This window comes from Apiospora aurea (genome assembly GCF_038362705.1).
Source record: "Apiospora aurea strain CBS 24483 chromosome Unknown utg000011l_segment0_segment0, whole genome shotgun sequence".
NCBI classification, from domain to species: domain Eukaryota; kingdom Fungi; phylum Ascomycota; class Sordariomycetes; order Amphisphaeriales; family Apiosporaceae; genus Apiospora; species Apiospora aurea.
The window spans coordinates 657718-671799 of NW_027117398.1; the positions used below are offsets into that span (position 1 = coordinate 657718).

The following is a 14082-nucleotide window of genomic DNA, read 5'->3' on the forward strand; positions in this document are numbered from 1 at the left end:
ATTTAAAATTGTGAAAACTACCAAAATATCCCATGAAGTTTGTTTATAACGTTCGTGGGCCCATTCGCACACTCCAATATGATGACGAACGCAAGTCGTTCTGGCTGAGTGATCTCTCGAAGATGCACCGTCTCTGAATACTCCGAGGTAGATAAGTCTAGGTATGGCAGTCTGAAAATAGATCCTCCATAGCTCAGCTCGCGATATACTGCCCCTGGCGCCATACGGTCACACTCTGCTGTCCATGCCAGCGTGGTGCGATGCCAACCCTCCTGGCCATAATCCTGTCCCTGGTCGTGCCATTGCGTAGGGCACATATCGATGATCGGGAGCCTTCCGGTGGTCGCAGTCTGAGCCCAGACGAGTTCGATCCCGTTTTCGTTGGGTATATTGGCTCGCCTCCATAGTACTTGAGGGAGGAGCGGCTCTTTATACACGGCACTATGAGGAAGAGGAAAAACATTGTTCTCGGTCCAGCCTACGTTCTCCTTGGCTTATCGAGAGGCGCGTGACGGGCCCCAGATGACATCGCCTTCCCTTGTCACTAGAAAGTGTGCCCTTTCGTTGGCCTGCCGTCTCATATTGAACTCGCGGTCGACCCCGTACCGTACTCTAACCGCCAGCCACACCCGTAGCGTTGAGCGCCGTTCGCACCGGAGGGGGTCGCGAAGCCTGGCGAGCCATGCGTCCAGATCGCCGCCTACCAATAGAACTTTATAACCCTGCAAAACCATTTGATTAACCCAGTTGGAATGCTTAGGTATATCTCGCTGTAACTGGACGAACCTGGCTTTGATACCAGCCTAATCGGGCTTGTCAAAAAGACCGATAACAGCTAGAAGCACGGCTGCGTCCGAGCCGGAAAGGTACGCCAGTATGCCTTTCAGAGCGGGGTAACACCGTATACAGACATCTTCGAGCATGCTCCGCTTCTCCATATCATTTGAGTGGGCCATTTCGGGAGGATGGGTAGCCATACTAATCATTACTTCAATCGAAATCGGCAAGCCGCACGGGAACTGCCAAAAGCCCGACATTAAGTAGCCGTTCTCCACGTTCCTTGTCCGAAAACAACCAGCGTGTGCCAGGTTTAGTACCTAAGTTAGCCCAGTACTTCGGCGACTACAGGTAAGCTTACGTACTGTGGAGCAAGCGTGCAAATGTACGCCTGCCGTAAGTAGACTAGTGTGCAGAGTTGCTTAAGTCAACGACGGCTGACTTTTCCCCAGAAACAACAACGACATCTTACCGCTCCACGCTTCGAGGCTAAGCGCTGGAAGGAACACGCACGATGGAGCCTACGCCTACGGAGATGGAGGGTCCGCCGCTCCTCGATCCGGCCAGAGCGAATCAGGTAGAAGATTTTCTGCGATCCTTCCGCAACTGTCACGACGAGGAGGAGAGATACAATTTGTGTCTGCGCAAGCGCGACCAATTACTCAGCGCCAAAGACCTCCTTGAAATCGAGTTCTCAATTTACGACGAGATATTCGCCAAGTCGGAGACATACATGACCGATAAGAACACTGATGTAATATGGCGAGACTTTACGCATACCGCGAACCAGGGGTCGAAGAACCGAACTAGGCTACGAAAAGAGCTACAAAATGCAGCAGAACATTGGGGAAACGGCCTGGTTCAACACTTAGCCGTTGGCCTGCGAGGGATAAGCTTTGCCATCAAGTTCGCCTCGGTGGCGAGACAACACCGGCACTGGGAGAAAGAAGCACTGCCCAGATTGCAGCAACTTGTCCTTCGACGAATTCAGATATCCACGTTTCGGCGCAGCTACCCGTTCTCCATCGAACCGATCGATCTAGATAATGCGAAAGCATGGAAAACGCAAGACTCCTTCGTTAAGACAAAGGACCCCGATAATGCCGCGCTTCCCTTCAGGACAGTGTGTGCGGAAGAACTCCCAGCTGGTTACACCTTTGATCCTTTTGGACTCATTGTCCCGGGAGACGCAGCCGCGCACGAGCCCAGCGACTCTCGACATAGCATCCAATTTTTGTGCACGGTAAGCAGCCGTCCGAGCGGGGAGGCCACCCAGGCCACGAAGGCGGGCGATACGTGCTCTCCGAGTAACACACGAGGAAGCACCACAGATCATATGAACACAGACTGCAGTAGTATCGGAAGCGGCATCGGCCCAGACACTCGGGAAGGCACCGCCGAGACAGACCCGACCACAGAAAATGACGGAGAACCAAGCGGCGATGAGGCGGACGGTCAGTCCCCAGACCAAGTCACGCCACGAAAAAGTATTCGAGACCGAGTGGGACACAGCCAATCGTACGCGCCCGAGACGAGGTCTTCCTTGTTCTCTACGAGAACTAAAAGAGGCCCCCGACCTCGGCGGAAAGAGAGCGCTGTTTCTCTTATGACGAAGCACGAGATAGACATAGCACGACTGGAAACATTGGCCACGAAACTATCAGCATTGGCACGAAGTAGTTCGGCGGCATTGCTAAGGAGTTCTGTGGTTCCTTCGAAACGACGGCGCGCCACTTCGCCGTCGCCAGATATTCCGCAGCTCGACGTCCTGAGAGGGCACCTGGCCGTGGGTAAGGTGCACGGCGGCTATAACCCCGGCGCGCGTCCTGCGTGCGATTGGCAGTTGGGTGAGGCATATCGTGCTCAAGCCATCGCCGAAATGCACCAAGATGCCCAGAAAGACTCGAGCAGCCGGGGCTCTCAAACTGCCAGATGCCTGCTTCCAATCCTGCAAAACTGCAAGCATCCAACTACCAACGACAAGCGTACTACCAATGACAAGGGCGCGATGCCTGAGTTGTATCTCTTGGATGGACACCAGGCCAAGACGCTTCTTGATAAGATCACCCCCGATATACCGATCATTACGGAGCGGCAGCAGCCCTTTCAGTGGGATGACCCAGCCAGGCCTATTCCCGAGTTTTTCGATTGGATGGAAGACCACGACCGTATGGTCTCTGTACAGATACCCTCGCTCCAAGCTAACGAAAGCTCGTGCGAGCCACGGAGTATACGGCAGGTTTACGAGCGATTTCTCTCCCAGGAAAAGTCGGACGATCCGTGGAATGTTCTCGATTGCAGTTGTCCCGTGCCTTCTACACTGCCCGACTTCTTGACGGGGCGGAATTGCCAGCTACTGGCCCAAATACGCAGAGCAGTATTGGACAAAAACGGAAACAGCGCCGGAAGGACGGTAGCAACTAGAGAAAAGTGGACAGAATGGAGAGACATCGAACGCTGGGCGCTCTTATCCGAGGGGGGACATTGCACAGCTGCCCATATGGATAGTCATGGTCTCGCTACCTGGATAACGATCCAAGAAGGCCATTTCGGATTCGCATGGATGTCGCGCCCGACTACCAAGCAGCGTCAAGACTGGATGGATGACACCGAGTATTACAATCAGGAACAAAAGTGGCGCTACTGGGTGCTCAAGCCCGGGCAGACCGTCTTTTTCCCTTCTGGTACGATCCACAGCGTATTCCGGATTCGGCAAACACAGACACTCGGGCTCGGGGGTCATATACTTCAATGGTCTGGTCTTGAGCAGTGGATTGATGTGGTCCGCAAGCAGGCCGAGGCCCCGAACAGTACGAACGAGGATATGACGGATGCCTGCAAGTGGTTTCCGGTAATCGATGATCTTGCTCGAAAACGATTAAAGCGCGTCGATGCCCTGGATTAGTTTAACGCATGGGAGCGATTTGTTGATTAAGGCAAAAGCGGTGGTATTATCTCATAATGATCCACGAATGAAAATCACGACCCACTTTGGCAAGTGCAAGGAGAGGGGACGTTGGTATTGCTCTTAGGGGTGCTGGGCGGAAGTGTCGCAACATGAGTGTCCCTTATTCTTTGTGGCGTGACATACCAAAGGATACTATTATGAATAAGAAAATTAGGTATATTGCACGGATCACCTTACGTATTAAGAGCAATCCTGCATTATATGCTAATATTCAAATGGCATATCAACATCCCCATATTCGAGCTTCCACTATCATGCAGTAGAATAGCCGAAAGAGTGCACTACTTTACAAGTGGAGTCTCAATTATATAGCTAAAAAGGAGAGTAATTATTTTCCCTTGATTATATCTTTGCTTCTTCTGTCACCGCTGGTTAACAGAATACCTGAAACGGTATGGAAAACGTTGCTCGACTAACCACGATAAGAATTCACTGCTTAAATCGTACCGACTTCAATATTCGTCGGTCGAATATACTTCTTATTGCTTCGATAATGATATTCGTATTAATGATTCAGGCGATTGCTATTTTAAACTTTAAAGTTTGGTAAATCTCGTAGCCTTTGAACCCGAGATTTGAACTGCTAGCTAATTGAAAGATAAACGAGGAATACCCGCTAGCTTGCCGTATAGATGCCCTAATTCCCTAACGCGACATAAGACTTTCCATTGCGGAATTGAAAACACCGCCCATTTGTTCTCTATACGAGTCGATGACTATAGACATAGGCCCTTGCGAACACCGTTGGCCTCCTACCGACGGATGCGATTCGAAGTCAACGCCACCTGAGTTTTTTTTGCTGTTGTGTTTATTAGACCAGCATTTAGGAACTGACTGCTATGCTTACTCACCTCAGGTGGCCTAGCATGTAGTACATTTCACATCCTTATTTGGGCCCACATAGCCTGAGCCCTTGCAGACGTCGCAAGTTGGCTCCCCCATTGACTGAATTTGACAATGGAATAAGAAAGGTCGGTTGGTAATTGTCTAATGGAAATAAAAAAAACCTTTGAAAAATCTTTTTACTCTCGATGTCGAACATTTGTTAGAAACCCTGCTATCTAAATAAAGCTCAATTGCCACTTGCCCAGTCACATGCGCTTGGGGGTTAGCCCGGCTGATTGCGGCCTGACTATGTGGAGTCTGTACCCCCGAGTTTACCTCATCATGCTATTAATAGAGTGCGTTCAACATAGGCTATTTTATCGGAGCAAGCTCGATGTTCATTCCTTGCCCCTTACCCCATTTTTCGCGCTACATAGTACTATGTGCATAACATGTTCGTTTTCCAATGCAGTTGTAGCGCCGCTTTTACAGCTACGGGTCAATTAGAAGATCATATTCGAGAGGAGCAAGCTAGGGACTTTCAGGACCGGCAACTCTACCAGCGCCTCATTCAACGTCTCGAACAATCCCTATCCCATTCGAAAGCCGACTGTGCCAACCGAACCTCAGACAACAATGACAAGGCTGTACCGGACAAGATTGTAGGCACAGAGAAGCCTATTACGATACCACCGGCGAGCCGATTTATTAAACATAGAGATCGAGATGGTTATCACTGTCCTCTAGAGGAATGCGATGTCAAACCGGTTGATAAGCTGGCTATATTACGGGACCACTACGCAACGCATAAGATCTGTCATCCTTTATTCTACAATATCTCCTAACCTCCTTCTTTGCAGATATTGAACATGTGCGCCCATGTCCAATCTGTCACCCTTTCAAGTCACGAACATTGATTGAATGGATCCGTCACGTCAAGCGACACGATAAACTCGAGAGCGAGGTGGATAAGATTTTCATACGCGAAAAATGTGTCGAATTGTATAAGCGTGTCGATGAAGAACTTTTCCGGGCACATCCCAAGCCGCAAGCTTCACGAACAGAAAGGAGTAAGAAACGAACGCGGGAGGCGGCAGAAATTGTTTCATATCAACCTCGATTGCAGCAGCCCAAGCGGATCCGGCGCGCCCTCATCAACGAGCACGATGAACAGGCTACACAAGAAGTTGTGTTCTCCCCCCACAAGTCCATCATGCGAACGAGTAATTGCAGATGACAACGCGATCACGAACAATACTTCAATCGATACTAGTTACACTGCTGATGCATTTTCCTCATCATCATTTTCTGTCTCAAATAACCATGATGCAGGGGCTTTACCCAGCCAGCATCTCGATCTGGTCTCTCTTCCTGGCCAGATGGCAAGCCTCGGACCAGAGAGTTCTTTTATTCTCAATCAACATATGCCGAATAGCTCCAGTCAGAACTTCAACTCGTATGCCAATCATTCGCAGGAATTTTCTTTACCTGACCAGTCGGAATTCTATATGTCACCCATATTCCAAGCTTTGAACTACCCGCTGTAAGTCGACTAATCTGTCAAGTCTGTCGGCTTACTAAGTTCGAAGTTGATACCAATTGTCCCACTCTTGTCTTTCATACTTCGAACTTTATCTGCCATCTCGGGGGAATAGGGGATTGACATTGGGATCGGAGGGAGCAAGTCGCGTGGGAAGAATACGTTGGCGAACTCGTAGCCTTCTGTATGTTCAAAGGCGACTCGAGCGTCTGCAATTATCCTGCCACATGTAAGAACACGTTAAATTAGCGAAGATTGAAGTCGAGGGTACTTACAAGCCACCCTCTGGGAAATAGAACGGTTGAGGTTTACAACCGGCTTCGACAAGCGCGTTTTTGGTATTTTCGAGCAAAGGTTCCTTAACCTTGCGCTGATCACGATCCAGATGCGTTGCCAAGACAGGCAGCGCAACTTTGTGTGAACCTATCCAGTAATCTACGCGCGATCCTTTTGCCCATTGATGTGCCACGATTAAGAGGGGTGTGTTTGGACCACCGGACGAGAAGCGAAAGAATCGTTGAGGCTTCGCCGTATATCTCAGGGAATGCGCAAGCACAAAATCGGGAGAGAAAGTTTTTAGGATATCACGAACCCTCTTGAAGACTGTTAGATGAGCCATAAGCAATATGATATCGTTGCTCACCGGATCGAAGATGACATGCTCCGTAAGTAATTCTAGGGCAAGTATAGTCCCGTATGGAAAGCCTCTCGATTGGAAAGTCCGAATATGCTCTCCAATTTCGGAGTCTTGCAGTTGGAGGAAGCCATGTTCCTCCAGGGCCAGCTTAGCTGCCTCCAGCTGGAATGTGTTTGATGCCATGCAAGCCTGGAGTTATGGTCAGGTTCAAGAGCAACGCTTGGTGATGAGATTAAACGCAAAGCCGCCGTACTTCGTACCCCGCAGATAAAGTCGTTTCACTGTTTGGCCTTCCCGTTCTAGAACGGGCAGATTCAGTAAATTATTGTTCTTCTATCCCCCGTTTCTAATGGAGGGTGAAGCTAATCCTAGTTAGCTCCTTTCATACGCAGGGTTCATTGCTCTCGACCCCCCTTCAAACATTGTGCAGGGATAAATACTCACATACCCTTTGTCCTTCTCAATTTCCTGTAAGGCGAATGCTCTCTTCTAGGGCCTACAACATTTGCATGGATAAATGCACAAGAATTATCTTATCACCCCACAGGGATAAATGCTCTTGTACCGTTTCCCGAGACTGAACATGGATAAACACTCAAATCCCATACATCGAACCTTTTGGCAGGGATAAATGCTCTTGTACGTTGGCCTGCTCTACCCCATGTCGATAAAAGTAGCTAATGCATCTAAGTGGATACCATCATTCTTTGACTTACATCCTCGAAAATTTGTGGGAGATACGTAGTGAATCTATTAGTCAGCATAATCGTTTTCTAGAATGGGATTGGAAGATCATATAGCTAAGAGATAGCTATCGACAGTCATCTTTAACCTAGAGACATCTTCATATCGACGTTATAGACAATGTAGACTATTGAAGGCAAATGACTCTATGGCATGTTGCGTAGAGCACAATAGTGATTTGTTTATTTAAACTGATCAACGTAAGCCACTAGATGTAACCAATTGAATGTGAGAATCGTCGGAGAGCATGTCGTCCGCACCAGGACTCATTGCCTAAGCATCCCTCGAGCAGGGTACACCTTAGGGTAAGTAGCCCTCCGGCAGAAGCCACATCAAGGGGGTTCAGTCATGCTTAGCGGTCTCGACAGGTTTCGGTACTGTTAACGTTTGGGTGCACACTAATTGTGCACAATAAGAGAACTGCTTCTACGAATACCGGGAAGGCATGTGCAGTCGGCTCGGTCAGCTGCTTTTACATAACTCTGGAAGGCCTAACGTTGGAAGAATTACTCACAACTTCTAAAATAAAGAAGACCGACTGTGTGCTTCAGGCTGTATTATCATAGGATACCCTGTTGATCTTGAAGTACTGTATATCGTGAGGGTGTACTCCAGTTCATAGTATACAAGCCATCGCAAGGTTGGTTGCAACCGTATCGAAGCTCTTCATATCCTAGGACAGTATGCAGCGAGATACATTGACCACTGACTTAATTATTACCCGGAACTGATGTGACGGATGTGAAGATACAAACAAGCTCAATTTACATTGCCCCCCTAGCCAGCGCCACAAGCTATCTCCAAGACCTATAACGCATTGAAAACCCAAATTCAGTCCACACTCTTGGATTTGCCCTGGATAGTGCGGGATGAACTTCGTCATGCAAGCCACAACAGGATATGTTGCAGCCTAGCGAATCTCTTCCCGGCCCGAGACTGCATGCAGCAACTCGCTCAGAACCCTTGACCAGAAGAGGGCAATATGATTGCTGGTCCTATTATTGGACCTACTAAGCCGGAGGACGGCCATGGATGAATACATACCACCCTCATGCAAGCCATTGGGGGATGCAGCCCGGGAGTCAACCCGTTCCCAGACCAAGGGTGAGGAATACGTCGTCTTGAAAAGAGTTACATGGGGACTCGAGCAAGTATAAATTTCTCCCCATTTCTGCTCTCGGGAAGCCCGGGGTCATAGTCTGTTCAATTTCTCAGACACTCACTAAATATTATTCAAATCTACATCGATTCCCAGAAGATCAAGTATCCCTTACCAACACCCACCCAGTAAGTATTACTTACCCCCAAGTACCTCATCAGATCATCACTAACCAAGAAATTAGATAGAAATCCTGCCCTTCTACCGATCCGTCTCATTTGCCAAATATTATGCCATACACCAAAGAAGATCATGAGGAGGAGAATCAGGAGGCAGAGAACCACGTGAATGGCGATGATAAGCCAGAAGAACCTCAGGAAAACCAAGACACGGTAGAAGACTTTGCGGTCGATATAGACGAAGTCATGGACAAAGATCGTGGTCATACGGGCCTGTTGTAGCCACAGGTTGACTTTAATCGATGGCAAGTTGGCTACGGGGGGCAACCCAATCCTGTGTAGCAGTTGTATGGACAGTTACATCCTATTGACACTGCAAAGCGTAGCGGCGAAACTATTTTCCGTCGCAAACTACCAATGCAATAATTGCCGTTGCCGCATTAATGCCCAAACACTGCCTTGCCTTCTGAACTTCCACCTTAAAAGCCTGTGATCACCCATTCTGCAAATACCCAGAGCTTTGACTTTTCGTCTTCGTCCCAACACGATTTGAAAGCGGAAGTATGAAGTCCTTCATTCCATCAGCTGAGCTGCTCGAGCATCTCCAAAGGGTTGCTTCCTTCGACATCAGCCCGGATGCGATTCAGAAAGTGGAATTCGAGAACCTAGAGAAACAGGAATGGAACGACATGTATCGAGTGACTTGGCCAGCAACTTTTCAGGAGTTCGTTCAAGAGACCACCAGAAAGGCTATAGATAAAGCAATACGAACCTATTCTTACCTCATTCTGCACTGCTGACTTAAAAAGAAATCACAAATTAAAGAAATAAGCCGGACTTCCATTAGGTAGGCTTCTAACACATACCAACTCCATAAAAGGGCTGTTACCTCCAAAAACAGGGTTACTCTCATTATTCCACTCATAAAGCCATTAGACGACTCTGCGCGGATACTTTTTAAGGGGGAGAAGGACCCTGTGGTTTGGGAGCCTAAATTGTATCTACTTAACCGGGCAGATGGGTTTCGCCTAATAAGCGGAAGTCTTTTCTATATCGCAAGTGGTTCTTATGAAGAGAAAGAGACTAGAGAATAAAGCTACCACATGTTGCCTATTGCGAATAGTATTCCACTCTCGTCTATATCGACTGCAAAATCCCACCTAAAACTATTATGCCCCTCTGGTACCAAAGATAGTGCTAAGGCATTATCGAACATATTCGAAATTAAATCAAAATCTATATTAGAGCCGTGCGTAGGTTATATTAAAAATATAAACGCTATATTGTTAACATCCGTAAATAATGTGCGGGTATTCGCAGAAACTGCTACCCTATTAGTGTACCCGATATTGTTTTGATAGGGGTCGCTTTCTATACCTGTTTATCCTTAAAAGTTGGTAGGCGCCCGCGTGGCTGACTGGTTCGTATTCCCACCTCGTTTGCGTCTTTTAGAGCTAGAGTCTATTGCTGTCTGCGCAGCAACGAACCAACATCGGTTTTCTTCGGTCCAGGTCAGAGAACCAAGAGCCTGCGGTTGGAATTGTGTGAAAGGAATCAGCTGGAATTGTCCGACGCCTATACTGGGATCGTGGCCAGACAGCCTCTCAAGGCCCAAATCTTGACACAGGTCCGTATACCTATCATAAGCTATAAGCCATGTATCCAAGATGAGTAATAAATGGGGGCTACTCACCTCCTGCCTAGGAGTCGGTGCAGCACGGCGGCTGGATTAAATAGGTGTAAACTCTCAGGGACGTAAATATCCTTTATAAAAATACCATCGCAGACTTGTTCCACGATAATAGATGCGTCGATATCCGCCCACACCTTTGCAGCACTCCATCGAAAACCAACCACTACCCTTATTAATGCCATATTCTCTGCGAAATCGGTAGTACTAACCACTGTATACAGAGTTAACGAGGAGACCCAGAGGCCCTACCACCTCGGCGGCGGCGTTGACCAGCTTGTTGATCATTATCGCCGATCTCTCACTCCGCAGTCTTTCTTCTATATTAGGTGCTGCCTGGTGTTCTTTTCTTTGTAAGACCTAAAGACATCGAATAAGGTGATCTAAGATCCAGTCTTCCACCATGGCCAGGTTTTTGTTTTCTGTTTTTATGTACGAAATCGCGTGTATCGCTGTTTCCAGATCGTTTTGTCTGTTTGGGAGGCTAGGTCGGGCACCCGCAAAACCTTCCTAGTAGTTGCGCCGAGCGATTTTTTTCATGCCCTTCTCGAACTTTTAAATTATAGAGGAGGCAGAGGATGCAGAAGTATTTCCTCTAAGATCGTTCACGATGATATCTAGACGTTGCGAATGGTGCTGACCGCCGGCGGTGTTGGTGGTCGCGTATTTACGTTCGATCGATGCCGTATCATTTCTCTATGGCTCGTCCACAGTAGAGGACTCGTCGACGTCCTCTCTAGGAAGAATAAATTCAATTTTACCCCGTCGTTGTCGGTATTCCGAACCAGAATTTAGACTAGGGCCTCTACGACGGTGCCTATCTCATTCAGTAACGCCTTCTTTGTTTGGCTCAATACTCACCCGGCATTAATCCATTCCCCAGATTAGAAATGTGCATAGTATAATTTCCGAATAGCCTTTTCTTCGTTCTCTGGAGCCTCCTCGCAACACGGTCGACTCCATGAATCGCAGAGTGTCAGCTCGTCTCCTCGAACCTCTAGTACGCACGCAGGGCGTACGTGGATAGCAACTATTACCCAGTGATGCTGTGACGGCACAAGAAAGTAAAACCAGCTCTCCGGGGTTTCTATTATAACTGTTGTCACCTATTTCTTTAACAAGAGAGTATGTAATACGACCATTAGATTTGCTTGACTGGGTTTGCAATTGGGCATTCGGAGACAGAGAAAGAGGGAGAGGATGGCTACACCCGCATACCAACAATGGAATTTAGGAAACGCGGGTCGTAACTGACCCCTGTCGACTTTTTACGAAAAAAGTTGATAAGGGGGCTAACCGCCTGGCCGTATTATTCCATAAAGCAATTCGTCGACCACATCGACCCGAGCCCACCTATATTAGACCATAGGGATCATCGTTCCTATCAACGAGCCGACACGATGTGTAGCCATTTAGTCGATTCTTATTTCCGTCTTCTGTCGGTGGATATTAGTATAAGGTTCGGCAGGTGTAGGAATGGTGTCTCTAATATCGATATAAGTCCCAGGGCCTTCCTACGAGCCTGCCACGACGTACTGGATTATTGATTACCCTATTCGCCTGCTTACCCCCTTCCTTAAATCTCAATTGTGGATAATGCGCTACGTAGCCCTGCTTTGGCACTTGGCCTCTTGTTATTAATCGTGCTTCTCTATACTGGTTGTTTTCTTCGGCTTTAGTTGGCTTACCGACGTACTCTCTAACCTCCTAAGGAGCATAGGGTACAGCGCTTCTTTTTCATTATTAGTTGCGTCTTAAACCTGATCTACCTCGTTACAGGCTGCCTAATTTTTTAGCGGGCGGTCTAGAGCGACGTCGTATGGACCGGGCGGCTTTAGAAGTGGGCTGTCAGCGCCATCCTGTTCGATGTACGTGGCTCGATCTTTCCTTTCGCACAGGCTGACATTCACAGTCTGTATCTGTTCTGCAGTTTCCGGCAAGCCAAATACTCCATCGATTCGTTCGTGCTCTCCACCACAAGAGCCAACCCGGCCTCTGGTTCGCTCTTTGCCTCGTCGGCCTAGAGCTCCTCTTCCTCATTCTACCCTTTCTTTTCGATCAAAGGCTCCAAATCGCTGCAGCGGCCTGGCATGGTGTCTGGACAGGATTATGGTCCTGGGACCGGGTACGGCTCTTGGTCATTGCCCTCCAATTTGGCGGCACCGTTGGACTCGGTCTGGAGTACCACTTCACATTCTTAATTGTACGTTTACTCACGCCTAGGAAGAATTGATCTGACCATGTAGGCATTGATCGTATCTCTCTTACTTTTCTTGCTCCAACGAACGACAGCTGCAAACTTTGAGAACGTCGATTCCTCGTGCGAACTAGACCCACGAGACAACGGCCCCAAACCTGCCGTCCAGCGCCCCCATCCACGGAAGAAGAAATGTATCAGCCTTATCGGCCCAGGAGGTAGTGGGAAAACAACTCTTCTAGATAAGCACATTCAAAGTCCAACAGTATATACAATGTCGTCCATTGTGACCGTAACTAATATGCTTTACAGCCTCCTAATGACTAAGGCACCATAGAAAACATGGTGCCTATTACTTGTATAGTAGATAGGACAACAGAGCAGATAACCGTTCTCGATACGGGAGACTGGAACATGTTTTGCATGGTAGATCAGTGGGTAAAAATGGCTAACATTTGCATTATACCGTTCTATAACGAAGCGTCCTTCAATGTTATTCGGGACTCGAACATACCCCAAGGATCTAAGCATAAGTTCATTATTTTGTTTGCGCTACAAAACCATACAGCTAAGGAAACCACGGTGCAAGATAAGACAGCATTGGAACTCGCACGGAAGTATGGTTTAATATATCAACGCGAGGTAGACGGCCCTGCACTCACGCAAGCACTGGCGGTGTTAAACGCCAAAATAGCGAATGAGCCTGGGCGATCAGTTTAAGGATCGGCCCTTGAAGCAGTTGGCAGACGAAACTGTGTGTATAGGTATTAGAATGAATACAACTATTTCCGTCCCATGTCGTTGGGCTTCTTCGCGAACAACAGAGATGATACCTGTCTTTAAACTGCCTATTATTAACTACCTGGATCTCGACTCGCTGTCTTTCAACAAGCGACCTGTGAAATGTATGCCATTTCGTCGACCAAACAGCGGGAGCGGGCTCTGTCGATGGCCTAAAACAGTAGGTGCCTCCACCCCCTCTCCAACGAGAGAAACAGAAGCCAACCACTAGCTATACGAAATGCGCCGACTTTGCCATGCCCAAAAGGAATTTGGCAAATAGTGAATTAGGCGGCAGGCAACCCATGGTGGCTGTTGGGATTATTGGTAGCCCCTGTACCCTCGCCAGCACCCCTAGCATAAAACCCAAGGGGGAGGGATTCACCGGCTCACCTTTTCTATAAAGTAGAAGCCTACGGTGTGAAACAGAGATCACGCTTACTGTAAGGAGTCAGCTCTGCGTTAGTGGCTGGTTATTATGCACCCTTTCGTTAAAGCTGTGATTGCAGCAGGTTACCGTAACTCGGGCACTAGTAGAAGCTGATACACTGTAGTAGCTTTCAGTTTCTCCTGGGGCAGGTTCCTCCCTGGATATACTTTACGGTACAGGTGGCTGGAGGTCGCAATAAGGTATACGGCGCTAAGG

At 48.1% G+C, this 14082-nt stretch overlaps 2 protein-coding genes across 2 annotated transcripts; one reads left to right on the forward strand and one right to left on the reverse strand.

The window, feature by feature from the left end:
- Window positions 1-1291: 1291 nt before the first annotated feature.
- PG986_015181 (uncharacterized protein) lies at window positions 1292-3682 on the forward strand (the record flags this gene model as incomplete). Its single annotated transcript, XM_066851403.1, has 1 exon — window positions 1292-3682. One exon carries the CDS (start codon window positions 1292-1294, stop codon window positions 3680-3682), a length of 2391 nt encoding a protein of 796 aa, XP_066692492.1.
- Window positions 3683-6122: 2440 nt separating this feature from the next.
- On the reverse strand, window positions 6123-7511 carry PG986_015182 (uncharacterized protein; the record flags this gene model as incomplete). The annotated part of the gene is made up of 3 exons (XM_066851404.1): window positions 6123-6330; window positions 6386-6936; window positions 7464-7511. The coding sequence occupies 3 exons, from the start codon at window positions 7509-7511 to the stop codon at window positions 6123-6125; spliced, it is 807 nt and encodes a 268-aa protein (XP_066692493.1).
- Between the last annotated feature and the right edge of the window lie 6571 nt (window positions 7512-14082).